We start from the raw sequence: 14111 nt of genomic DNA on the forward strand, positions 1-14111 counted from the left end.
CTTCATAGCAAATGTGAGGGGAAGGTACAGACAGTTCCCATCCCATAGACCCCCTAGCATCCCCCACTCTCAACGTCTACCACCAAAAAGGTGGTTTTGTTGGGGACAGGGTATGCCACTCTCCGCACTCCACCATTTTAGAAATCCTTCCCTGTTTGAACATTTTAAAAGAGAATCAGTATCCTTTTTGAGCCAAACTTCTGATTTGTTTTGTTTTTTTTTTTTGAACATTGGTATTTAAAAACAAAAAAAGGAATAAAGGAAGAAACACACACCCTTAGTAATACATTGCTTATTCCAGAGATAATGTGAAGCAAAATCTTAAATTCTCAATCCTTGTCTTTCTAGAGGTAACCACTGTCAACAGTGTATCTTTAAGGATTATTCAGAGAGAGAAGAGAGCTTCAGGTTATGAAAAAAATAAGTGATGCATGAACTGCTTCCATAAAAATTACTGCTTCTGTTCTGTTTGTAGTCACTCATACCTAGAAAAATTCCTTACGGAACAAATGATGGAAAGGAGGGAGGATGTATGGCTTCCACTCATCTCCTACAGAAATTCTTTAGTCACTGGCGGTGAAGATGATAGAATGTCTGTGAACAGTGGAAGTAGCAGCAGCAAAACCTCCTCAGTAAGGAATAAGAAAGGACGACCTCCACTTCACAAAAAACGAGTAGAAGGTAAGTGTACCTTTATGGTGTGAGGCAAATAATGTGCCTGTCAAGATAAATAAAGCGGTGAATACTCTGTTGAAGCAAGATAATACTGTTAAGCACATTATTTCCTTGTGTGTTTCATACACACTGAGAGAGGTGTAGGCATGTAGGTTAGAATAGACAAAAGTCGAGCAGAAGAGGGTCAAAGAAAAGTTGAAAAAGCATTGAACACAGAAAGATAAGCACAGAGAAATAAAGGAAACAGAAGGTTTACAAAATGATTCCCTTATCTTAGACCTCTAATACATTAAAACTTAAAATAAGACAGTCATAATGTTATTCTATCAACATGCATCCTAATATAGGAGAGATTCTGGTAAGTTGAGGGTAGAACTCTGCAGCACCTTGAATATACCAAAACAACTTTCCATTTCCACTGCTTTGTTGGAAAATCTATTTTTGTATATTAAAATAGTGATGGTCAGATCTAGTTTTAGATCTAGACCTCCTAGATCTAGATTACTCATAGGCTATGGGGAACAGGGAGTTGAATTGTCATGAAAATGTGATCAAGAGTAGGAATTCCTATATTCCAAAAGACTAAAGATTGCTATTAAAACAAAAGTGTGAAAGTCGCTCAGTTGTGTTCGATTCTTTGCGACCCCATGGACTGTAGCCTGCCAGGCTCCTCTGTCCGTGGAATTCTCCAGGCCATAATATACTTGAGTGGGTAACCCTTCCTTTCTTCCGGGGATCTTCCCAACCCAGCGATCAAACCCAGGTCTCCTGCATTGCAGGATTCTTCACCATCTGAGCCACCAGGGAAGCCCAAAGGATTATTCTTTTTTTTTTTTTAAGGATTATTCTTAAACTAAGAGAAAACGCAAAGTAAAAATGCTTATTTCCTCAAATAATCTTCCTCCATCTCCATGATTCTCCTGATAAAATTTCTCCAAACCAAGACAGCAACATGCTTCTTTTTACAAATTTCTGTTTACTTCTGCTACCTTAAAAACAGTGACTCATCAAAGACATTGCTGAAATCTGTAGCAGAATTAATTAGAATTTAAGTCTAATGTTTCTTTCATCATTGAGGAGGTGGTATTAACTATTGATGAAGAGCACAAACTCTGAATTCAGAGTTCTAGAATACAGACCTGGCTTTCTTGTTTTTCAGCTGTATAACCTTTGAGCATGTTACTGAACTTCTGTAAGCCTCAATCACTGAGCAGATGAAGGATGATCTGAGTACTTGTCCTGTTGGCTATTGTGAATATTAAATGAGATACTCTTAAGTAAAAAACTTAGTACACAGACAGTGATTACCTATCACAGTGCTTGACACAAAGGCATCGTTTGATAAATGTTAGCTGTCATCACATAGTATTGCCCCTCATCTAGCATTAGTCAGTGGATTAGGCTGAATATATATTTCAAAGAGAATAAAAAGATTTGAAAATATTTACAAAATTAATGTTAAAGTTTAAGATTTCAAGTTTCAACTTTAGGACTTAACATCTTTTTGGTCCAGAAAATGAAAATAACAGAACCCTATCTTTATAGTATAGGATCCTCAACTTTTCTCTAAAGAATGATTTCAGTCATTTCCTCTTGAAAATGTCTTTATCTGGGCACCCCACATCTATTCACCTATCTGGACTTTTTTTTTCTGCTCACAGCTTTTCTTAGGTGTAGTATGCATTTATGAGCCAGCATTCATCAAATCCTTGCTGTGTACTTACATTCTATCACTTAATCATTTATTTGACCAATGTTAGTAAAGCACTTACATCAGTTCCTGGCACATAATGAATGCTGTGTAGATGATTTATAAATCAGTTCTGAGTTCAGCACTATTACCCAGATTTTACAGAGAAGAAACAGAGGCCTAGAGAATTTAGATACCCACTTACCTACACACTAATGGAGAGTTAGTCATTAGTGTGCTCAGTACAGAGAGGTATATGTGACCAGATAACCCAGTTTGGTAACCATTTAATTGCAAAAAAGAAAATCATTCTCCATATCAGTTTCAGATTTACCAAGTGACTAAGGTAGATTAGATGTCCAGAACCCTTAAGCAATAGGGTTTCATCAGTTTGGGATGAAGATGAGAGAGCTTTGCATGAAGTGTTTTCATTGAGGAATCTTGAGGGGTTAGGAGGATCTCTTCAAGAAGAATACATTCTTCCTGAAGTTATTATTTTATTCAGTAAGTTTTTACCAAGCCCTATCCTAAGAACTGTGCTAGATGCTGGGGATTTGGTATTAAAAAAGAGTTCATACTACAGAAAGGGAGACAGAAGCAGGCAGTTTCAGTTCAGCAGGGTGAGTGCTCTGATGGACCAAACAGGTTCTCTGGAAACAGGGAGTGACCAATTTCTTAATGGATCCCGGAAGATTTTTTTGGAGATAACGTGTAGTAGAAAGCTGAAAGTTGGTTTACCAAGTTAAAAAACCTAAATGAAACCATTCCTATGGTCATCAAATTTTAAATGCAGCAGAGAATAACAGTTTTGAGTTAAATGAAAGTGATATGAATATAAGATGTAATCTTGGCTGACTTAGATTTGGTAGTGAGCTTCAGATCAGTGGAATGACCTTAACCAGATAGTAGATAGATATTTCCAGGAACAAAAAAGCTTATCTAGAACATACGTGCACCTGACAAAATTTTAGAAAACCTGAGAGCGACAGAAATGCTTGATGGCTAAAGAGAAGCCTCACGTGTACATGGTCTCTGTGACTTAATGGAGGAGGAAAACTTCGTAATACATCTTGTGATAAAATTCTTCTGACACAAGAAAATGCAGTTGACTTTGAACCCATGGGGTGAGGGGGAGCAACCACCTACACAGCTGAAAATCCATATCTAACTTTACAGGCCATATACATGGTTCTGCATCCATGTATTCAGCCAACCATGAAGCATATAACACTGGAATACATATTTATTTTTTTAAATCCATGTTTAAATGGACCCAACACAGTTCAAGGATTGTTCATATATTGTTCAATATTTTGTTGAATATATTGTTCAAGGATCAACTGTAATTTAAATTTTATAGGTAGAACTTTATAATTACATAGTATTTTATCTATGCATTTTAGGTATGCAAATGATGCTATAAACAGTGATTTAATCTGTTCAACTCTTTATGAATGATCTTTAGAAGAAGAAAAAAATAGTTCCCGGTCTCTTGAAGAAACTTAAATCTGATTACAGAGATAGCAAATGCACATTACAGATCACTGCCAGGACAGTATATAAAATTAAGCCCTAAGTGAGCAAGAATGATTCTGTTTCCTCTAGAAGCTAAAAAAGAATGGTACGTGGGGGCCAAGCAGGGTGACCGGGGAAGACTTCCCTAAAGAATTCGAAGTTAAAGGTGTGAAAACAGACCCTCAATCCAGCCCTGGAAGTATAACTTGGCAGAGAGTTACTTGTCTGGTGACCAGAGCCTAATTGTGTAATAGGATTTGCTGATTTCTCAGTGAAGCCAGACTTGCAGTGCTACTGCCTGGGGCCTCTGTAAGACCCAGAAAATAGGCCCTTTATTGCTTGAGCAAAGGAAGATAGAGAGGGAGTCTCTGGCTGGCTACATTCTTCCTCTCTGTGGAGGTGGAGGGACTTGGAAGAGATGATAATGTAGGATAGCTAACATTTATTTGCTGATTATATTCATCACCTCATTTAATCCTTACAATAGGGAGGGCATTTACTGATATTCCATTTTGTATATGAGGAGGTTGAATTTTGGAAATTTAATAGTTTATACAAAGTCACACAAGTGAGTGGTATAACTGGAATTCAAACCTGCACAGTCTACTCCAGAGCCATGCTCTTTGAATGTATGCTGTAACTTCTACCAGAGTTCATTCCACCCATGACATTCTGTGACTCCGACTGGAATTTTACAGATGAAAGCCTGGATAATACGTGGCTGAACAGGACTGACACCATGATTCAGACTCCTGGCCCCCTTCCCGCACCACAGCTCACTTCCACCGTCCTGCGGGAGAACAGCCGGCCCATGGGAGAGCAGATTCAGGAGCCTGAGTCTGAACATGGCTCCGAGCCCGACTTTTTACACAAGTGAGTAGTAAAAACTAGTTTTCTTGGCATAAACCTTCAACTGTTTAAGTAAGAAGAATTATTTCATCTGAGCATATTCTTTTCTCAATTCATGAGAAAACAAAACCACCAAGAGATTAAATAACTTTATTAGAAGATATATAATATCTTCTAAAGTGGTGATAAATTCTGAGAATAGTTGCTCTTTCTGTAAAAGAGAATCAAGCTCTTACCTTTTCCCACACCAGAGATTAAAGTGTTTTCTGGTACCATGGCTCTGCAAATCACGGAAAAGTCAGGGTGATGGCATGACTTTTGCTATGAAAACCTTAACTTTTTCTTTGTTATTTTTTCATTCAAATTTGAAAGTCTTTAAGCTCCTCACTTGTGTTTCTATTCATTTAAGAGTAATTCTGTGAGTTATTCTGATGGATAAAAGAATTCTCACTCAAACTCAACAAACTTAGCAGGTTGAAAAGAGACAGGTTAGAAGTGTTAGAAGTATTCAGATCTTGGGTTTTCATAAGGAATCTTTTCTCTGAAGATCTGCCGTCTTCAAAGCTGAAAGGATAATTATTGTCAGCTCCTGCATAACTGAGAAGTCTTAGAGGGGAGTTTGCCTTATGACCAACATTCCTACTTCACTTCCTTGGGCTGTGGGAAGTCTTATTTGAGCAGCCTGCCTTGCTTTCCTGACTTTATACCATGTCAGGCCCTCCTGGCTGTGGTCTGTCATCTTTTTCCTGCTGTAGTTTTATAAGTTCAATCAAGGTGGTAGCCTCACATGATACAAAGACAGCTGCTTTGAGAGAACGTCATGTGGCAGATTTTAGCTACCAAAAAGTCATCCCATCCAAGGTTGCATCCTATAAAATTCTCAAGAAGCATATGTATGCAAGTGTCCATGTTTCAGGAAGGATAGAGTGCAGGTGAAGATTTGGCCCAGCATGTACCTGACGCCAAACTTCCTCAGAAGGACTGAGAAAAAATGTGGTCTACCCTTCCTTGTTCGACTCTGGAGAGCTCTGAGCCACCAAGTCAGCATCATTCCTGTCCCTTAGGGGACTGAGTGTCCAGCTAGGAACACTTGTAAGTAGGGTAGCAGCTGGATACAGAAGTCTGAGAAGCATTCTTGTTTAGTAGGGACTTGGGGAATTAAGCTGATAATTGAAGCACCTAATAGGGGAGGAAAATGTTTTCCTCAACCCTCTTAGAGCCCCTGTCTGGGTCTAAAAATTAAACTGTCAAAGACAAATTAACAGGGGAAAGTATATAAAATTAAATTTTTACACATACAGGGGAGCCTTCACAAGAGAAGGAAGACCTGAAGAAGTAACCAGGGTAGGAAGCTTTTAAGCCTTTTAGACAAAGAAACAATACATTTGTGAAGAAATAGCAAGACACATGAGTTTGGACTAGGGGTGGCACCAGGGCTAGTAGTCCTCATCTTCCTTAGCCAGGAAGAATGAGCATTTCTTTAGCAAGGTTTGTTTGCAGGTTCCTCTGGTGCCATCTCTGGGCTCATCAGAGTCTGTCTCTAGTAAAAGGATAATTTATTTCCTACAATTTTAGGATGAAAGGGGAACTCTTTTTTGTATTTTGCTGCTTATTAATTGCCTTCAGCTCAAAATAATTTCTGTCTCAAAGAGGCATATTTGGGGATGACATATTCCGATTGCCTTCACACCTAACAACTAGCTGCCACAGCTCTTGGGGACTTAGGGATCTCCAGCTTACTACCATTTCTGCCAAGACAGGTCCTTTGATAACAATCTCAACCTTGACCCTGGAATAAATCTAGCTAACTCCCCTTACATGGGGATTAGACCAGCCAACCATGCCTTTTTATCATGAGACTGATTACCTAAACCCCTCCTCTGCTGCCACAAAATGAATAATACTACCCTCTCTTAGTCCTCAGATGCAGATCTCTTGGTTAGGCCAGCCGAAATTAGAAGACTTAAATCGGAAGGACAGGACAGGAATGAACTACATGAAAGTGAGAACTGGAGTAAGGCACGCCGTGTAAGTGCTCCATCAAGTGTCATGAGACCATGATGACTGTGTGATGATGGTCGTTTTGTGTAATGACTTGGGTTTCTCTGATGTTTAGTCTTAGGAGTTAAAATCCTAACTCAAATATGCTATGCAGCATAGAATAGGAATGGAGGGCACGGGCTCTTAACACGTTCAGCATTTAAATCCTAGTGCTGTCCTTTGTCAGCTGTGTGGTCTTGGGTAAGCTCTAAAACCTCTGTGCTTCCAGTTCCTCCTTTGTAAATTTTGGATAATAATGGTACCAATCAGAGTTCTGTGGGAATTTGTGTACATAGTTAGCTAGTAATATGGTTATTGCATTTAACTTCCTTCTGATGAACTGAGATGAAATCTTGAGTGAACCAAATGAATGATCCTTAATTACCTGAGTTCAGTAGCACAATTTGTGCAGTCTGTTGGTTGCAATTGGAAGGTGCTTTAACTGGTTCGCAAACCCAATATAAGAGTCAGGATCCCAGGTTCTATGCATCTGAACAGCTTTCTGACTGTATCTTTTCATATCAGTCGGGGTCTCATGGAGGAAGATGCTGAGCCCATCTTTGAAGATGTGATGATGTCATCCCGGAGCCAATTAGAAGATATGAACGAAGAATTTGAAGACACCATGGTTATTGACCTGGTAAGGAAGTTCAATACATTTTTTTTGGTTAAAATATGTGAAAGCGTTGGTGTAAGATGATGCTCTTGTTTTAAGAACCCTGTGAGGGACAAAAGGAGGTAACATTGACCAGCAGTGGGTGTGGCATTTGGATGAGTTTGTGTTTTTCAAACCTGCTTTCAAAGCAAGTCAGATTTTGAATTCTGGCAATAATAGGAACTGGCTCCTTATTATATTCATGAAAAACCGCTTCCCTAGATCTGTCTTTCAGTGCAGCATGTGCATCTGGCCTCCCCTACTTTAAATTGGAGTCTGACTATATACACTGTGCCCCAGCGTAGCAACCAGTTGCCGAATATGGACCTTATCTATTCAGTACAGAGAGACATGTTTAAAATAAGGAAATCTGAATATGGACTTAGTGTAGGTATACTAAGAAATGATTAACTTTGTCAGAAATACATGGTGGTTATGTTCTTTTAAAAAGAGATCTGTTAAGAGACACGCTGAAGTTGTCAGAAGTGAAATGACATGAGAGAAAAAAAAAACAGGCGATTCAATGAAACAAGATTGGCCAAATGTTTGAAAATTGTTGAAGCTGGGTGATAGGTGCACAGGGGTTCATCATACTGCTTCCTCTGTGTATTAATTTGCTAGACTGCCATACAAATACACCTCTGACTGGGTGGCTTAACAAATTTATTTTCTCACAGTTCTGGAGGTTAGAAGAGCAAGGTGTCAGCAACGTTGATTTCATCCATCTTCTCCCTTGTCTTCACATGATTTTCCTGTGTGTGTGTCTCCTCTTCTTATAAGAACATAGATCACATTGAATTAGAACCCACCCATATGATCTCTGGGCTTCCCTGGTAGCTCAGTTGGTAAAGAATCTGCCTGCAGTGCAGGAGACTAGGGTTCGATCCCTGGGTTGGGAAGATCCCCTGGAGAAGGAAATGGCAACCTACTCCAGTATTCTTGCCTGGAGAATCCCCATGGACAGAGGAGACTAGCGGGCTATAGCCCATGGTGTCCCGAAGAGTCAGACACGACTGAGCAATTTCATGTTCACGTTCATATGATCTCCTATTACCTTACTCACCTCTTTTTTTAAACACCCTATCTCCAAATGCAGTCAAATTCTGTGGTCTAGGGGTTAGCACTTAAATATATTAATTTGAGGGGTATAATTTAGCTCATAACAGTATGCTTTATGTGTTTTGAATTTTACATAATGAAAAGGTCTGATAAGAAGTGTAAATGAGACATATCCGGTCTATAGCCTCCTTCAACCCACCCATCAGTAGCTCTCCATCTACCTACTTGGGGTAGCGAATTTAGTGAAGTTTTGTCACCTACTGTTTGGTCATTATTATTATTATAATAATAATTATTATAATAATCTTATAATTATTCCATGATTGAAAGGTGTGTTGTTTATAAGCCCCCAAATTATATGCTTTTATACAGTCATTGTAATTTGAAAGCCTTTTTAAAAATAAACTAAGTGATAAAAGCCAAAGTTAGATTTTTCTTTAATGTATGCTCCTATAAGTCAGACTCTTCCTTTCAAAGTGACACTTAACAGTTATTTATATTAATGATACCATAGAAGTATTAGCTGATTATCACAGTTTGTCTTAATGTATCTCAGGAGAAAATTAAGTATCGGTTTCTCTTTCCAGCCCCCGTCAAGAAATCGACGAGAGAGAGCTGAGTTGAGGCCAGATTTCTTTGATTCTGCAGCTATCATAGAAGACGATTCAGTAAATGTTAAATTGTTACTGTTCTTTCTTGTGTTTTCTGGGTCTTGTTTATGCATTAAGTTAATAATTGTGTTTCATTTTTTCTAGGGATTTGGAATGCCTATGTTCTGAAGTCTGAAGAAAATTTACAAATCTGGAACTCTATTATTTAGAGCTAGAGGCCTATATACTGTGATAGCTTGTATGGGGAAAAAAACACTTTTGATGTGATCTGATTTGTTTTTTAATCAAATGATTAAGGTCAATCCCTTTTTGCAGTGACAGAAGAGGTGCATGTAAATTACCCAAGGGAATGTTGGTGAATGTCACCTCAGAGAGACTGACCTGAAAAATCATTTGTGTCCTGTTATTGGACTTATCCCAGTACAGATGTGTGTGTTTTTCTGGAGGGAGGAAGAAATTTTAAATTTTTAAAACAGCTGTCAAGATAAACACTGTAATACACCTGTTTTATGAAAACTCAGCATTGAGTAAAAAAAAAATATTTTTAACTTTATTTTCCTGTTGTACAATTTAAAAACCGTTTTAACATTTTGCCTTTTTATGTTTTAAAAGCTAACCATTTTTATTAAACCTATGAGTAAGCAGCTCACCCTAATTGCCGAAGAGTGTTTTTGGAGCTCACTGGATTTGGTTGACCATGTGGAATTACGGGAATATGGAGGAGCAGAATATTGACAAGCTATGATGAAATTCTGACAGTGCATCTCTGCCAAAAACCACACACTCTCTGTGGACATGGATATGAATTCCCAGATTTTATATACTCTTGAATAAAAAGGTTTATTTTTATTTATAAGGGGGCATAAAATAAGAAATGTCCATGCAGCCATTTTTCCAACAGATGCTGTACACCGTTCATTTTATATAGAATAGGGAGACTCAAATACAGTACATTTTCTATTGGTATTTGTTCTGTGCATTTTTAGCAACTTCTACCAGCAAATAAAGTATTCTCAGTAAAACAAAAATGGTTCTCAAGTTATCAGTTTGCTGTTTTTATCACTTATTTCATGCCCTGCCAAATTCAAGTCACATGGACTTCCATTTTCTTAAAAAGATAATCATGAACTCCTTTGCCATTCAAACGTAATTTTAAGTGTAACATAACCGTGTCTACTTCCCATGCACTTAATACCCTTATGCACTAATTTTGTGAATTAAGTTTACCAATTATAGAAGTATGTGCTGCATAGAAGTCTGTGCTTAGAGGGTGAAGTTCTTAAGCTTACCTTGAAATACAGCTACATTTCAGTGTTAAATGTGCATATTAAGGATAATTCTTTGGGGGAAAGAAATTATGAATCTTCAGGACAGCCTTTGATGGTTTAGTTACATTCTGCTTAGATTTTTTATGACTTGCTGCTACTGTTATTTTAAAAAGCCCACTTAGTTTCTTCCTTTCTGATTTTAAAAGTAGGCCTCAGAAATTGCAAACCAATCCACCACAGCTGTTTGCTGGCTGGTTATTAAAGTAGCTGCAACAGAATGATGAGGCTTTGCTTTCCCTTTTTACCAAAAAAAAAAAAAAAAAGCATTTTTTAAAAAACAAATCTGTGCACCCAGTGACTATGTGGGAAAGGAAAATGGGTTATTTTATTCATCCTTTTAGTAAACAAACTTCTCAACATTTGTACAGTTCTGAAAAAAACTTGGTCACCAAAAATGTTTTATCTGCTAATTTAGCGATTCCTGGGCTCATTTTGGGGGCTGGGGTATCGCTTTCTTCCAGAAATATGGATTTCACTGGACATGAAGGGGCAGGGATGACTGGACTGTCCACCATACCAGCCCTGCCCCCTGTGGCTCTGGCTGAGGAGCAGGCTGAGAAGTGCCCTGGCACCTGCACGGATTGGTCCTTTGCTGGACAATTTCATGTGGAAAAACCAATGCCAACTTAGAATCGTAGACAACCACACGACAGAAAAGGCTTAGTATCTACTCCAATGGGTTTCCAGTTTAGTTTGAAGTCAATCGAATTTTTGTATTTTCAGTGTCTCCTTGATTGGTTTTGCTAGTAATTCTGTAAATTGTACATTTGCAATATGAGGTTTTTTTTCCTTTTGTACAATTTGAAACTGATGCTTCACCTTTCCTTTAATAAACTATTCAAAATCAGGCTTGTGGTAGTCATCCTATTGTTCCTATTAGGTAAAGCTTAAAAGAGGTGATTTCTCGTCCTCTTCAACAGAATGATGAAGCTTTCATTTTTCTTTAACCAAGAACTGAGAATTTGCTCTTTAGGATAATTTGTTAAAACAACAGTAAATCACTGTATCAGTGAGGCTTTACTTTTTTAAGCAAGTAGAATTTTAGGAAGCTCATCACTTTTCTTTCATCCATTGGATTTCCTTGGAGAGAGGGAAAGACTGGTTAGACCACCAAGTGGGCATTCAAGAGGAAGTCTCCGAGTGTTGGAGGAGGCGTTCATGGATTATCAAATGGTCTGAAGCCTGGGACCTTCCCCCACCTGAGATCCAGACCCAGCACTTATGCATGACTGTACCCTTTAAAGACCACTTGTGTTCTACATGGCTGCCAAAGTGAAGGTTTCTCTTGACACTGCTGCCAGATGTCACTGCACAAAATCATGTGCTACACGTTATGGGCCCCACTGTGTTCTCTGGGCTGTGTTCATTAGATGGCCTGAGATGTCCATGAGAAGCAGGAATGCAGGGGATAAATGGGCAGCGGGGACTCTGGGGCAGCCAAAGTCAGAAGGTGATTAAGTTGGGGCTCTAGCAGCTCATCTTGAAGGTTTGTGCTTATGAGATTAGACCAGGGCTTTACCCAGGTGTGATTCTACCCTGGCTGTGACTGTTGGCCCTGCTCTCAGAATCAAACAAGGAGCCAGATCTTCACAGGAAGCAAAGGCTTAGTGCCTGTTCAGGTTCTTCACAGCAGACCAAACTCAGGTAAGGTTTCATCCCTGCCCTCCTAAGTGCCTTGCTCTGCAGAGGTCAAGGATAGCTTTCTACTCCCAAGACACACAAATTACCACAAAGACAGTAGGGACATGGGAAGTGCCTACCTACTAAATACACTCAAGTCCTCTCTGGTTATAAGATTCAGCATTTTCCTCTAAAGACCACAGTTGGGAAAGGCATGCCTAAACACCATGCCTTTTGAGAACTCGATGCCACTCTGTAACCCACAGAGGCTGGTCTACTGGACAAAGCTGCCAAGATCTTACAGCCTCATGTCTCCTTCATCACCAGCTTGGTTTTCAAATGGGCCAAATCCTAGATTGGCAGACCTCAGAAACTGGATTGGCTGGGCAACTTCAAGCTATTGAGCCACACACTAGCCAACCTATATGATTCTTTCTTAGCCAGGAGGCCTCTAAAAACCCAGGAATCTGCCACCACTCCTTTCCCAGTTCCAACAGCTTAATCTTACTGCTGGTGCCAAAGAGAAATGGACCCCTGGCCAGACATCTCTACCCACTAGGAACTTATCACCTAGCTTGGAAGACAACTGTTTTTGGTCTAAAAAAGGAAGGAGGGTGAGGAACACAACATAAGCTGCTTTAAAAAATACATGTTATGAGCAGAATCATCTCAATACAAATTGCGATGAACTAATGGGAAAGTCAGGCCCTTGAGCATGAGCAGATTGGAGCTACGTGAAGCAAGACAGTATTCTCAGAACTCACTAGAGGCAGGACAGGGACATAAGAACCTTCTGTGTGGGCTGCAGACTCTGGAGAGCAGGGTGCTATCCATTAGAAGTGCTAGAAATGCAACAAGATCTGGACATGGAATGAGTCTTAGAACAAGATTTCTGGCTTAGCAGGAGGCCACAGAGATGGGCAAGAGGTGGGGGAAGACTTGTAAAACGAATCGCCAGTCCAGGTTCGATGCATGATACAGGATGCTCGGGGCTGGTGTGTGTACTAGGATGAACCAGAGGGATGGGATGGGGAGGAAGGTGGGAGGGGGGTTCAAGATGGGGAACACATGTACACCCAGGGCAGATTCATGTCAGTGTATGGCAAAACCGATACAATAAAGTAATTAGCCTCCAATTAAATTTAAAAAAACAAACTCGGAATCCAACTAGAGTGGGAGATTCCCATTCTCCAACAGAGGGAAGATGCTCAAGAAAAATAACTCTGGGGCATAAACCTATCTATCCAGAATGGTGGGGTGACTGGTGGAAATGGAAAAAGTGGATGATAGTCCATGATAATAGTCACATGTAGGTTTAGTTGAGTTTAAATGATACAATCAAGCAGGGCTTACAGACCTTTGGAGCTAAGAGTCTGGAACAAAGAAAGCCATCAGGGATTGGAGGATTCAGAATTCTCACCTCAGAGAAGCACACCCATACTTAAATCTTCATGTTGGAATCATTTAAAATCACCATTTCTGGTCTAACTTAATAGTTTATATACTCAGAAAAATAAAATCAACAAGGGTGGGAGAAAAAAATCTATAAACATAAAGGACTGATTCTTTAAAAATGATAACCACCCAAGTTACTAATCCAAATAACCATGTACCTTCTTTTTGAAACAATTATAAAAAAGTCTTGAACTTTACTTTAGAAGGTTTGATGTTGATAAAGCTGTAGTATCTCTGAAATTGGTGTTTATCGTAGGACTAAGCAAGTGAGTAAAATACCCTTAAACAACACAGGTTTCAACAAGGGCAAGTCCACTTCAACAGGTTTTTCAACAGTAACTACTACAGTACTACATGGCACACAGTTGACTGAATCCTGGACATGGAACCACAGATTGGGTCTGCATATAGGGAGAGCCAACTATATTTTACGTGGCTTCTCAACATCAGGAGGGCAGGCCCCCCTGACCCCGCAGTGTTCAAGGGTCAAGTATAAACTGAATAAGAGCCCATCTCATCAGTGTAGAAGACCTAATTATGGAATAAAAGGAAGGCAAATAACTTATACATTATATTAGAATTAAAAGTTTCAATATGAACTCAAAACTTCAAAA

The 14111-nt window shown here is 39.2% G+C and overlaps 1 protein-coding gene across 1 annotated transcript in view; it reads left to right on the forward strand.

Annotated features, from left to right (window-relative positions):
• STAG1 (STAG1 cohesin complex component) overlaps positions 1-11271 on the forward strand; it is a 503309-nt gene extending 492038 nt beyond the window's left edge. Inside the window, exons 29-34 of the mRNA XM_055413256.2 lie at positions 476-681; positions 4579-4753; positions 6647-6757; positions 7295-7409; positions 9071-9151; positions 9239-11271. Of these exons, the coding sequence (XP_055269231.1) occupies positions 476-681; positions 4579-4753; positions 6647-6757; positions 7295-7409; positions 9071-9151; positions 9239-9262 (712 nt within the window). The 3' untranslated portion in view covers positions 9263-11271. The remainder of the gene's footprint in view (positions 1-475; positions 682-4578; positions 4754-6646; positions 6758-7294; positions 7410-9070; positions 9152-9238) is intronic.
• The last annotated feature ends 2840 nt before the right edge of the window (positions 11272-14111 follow it).

Source organism: Moschus berezovskii, chromosome 1, assembly GCF_049115385.1.
Source record: "Moschus berezovskii isolate FMDL1 chromosome 1, NW_MosBer_1.0, whole genome shotgun sequence".
In the NCBI taxonomy this organism is placed as follows: Eukaryota; Metazoa; Chordata; class Mammalia; order Artiodactyla; family Moschidae; genus Moschus; species Moschus berezovskii.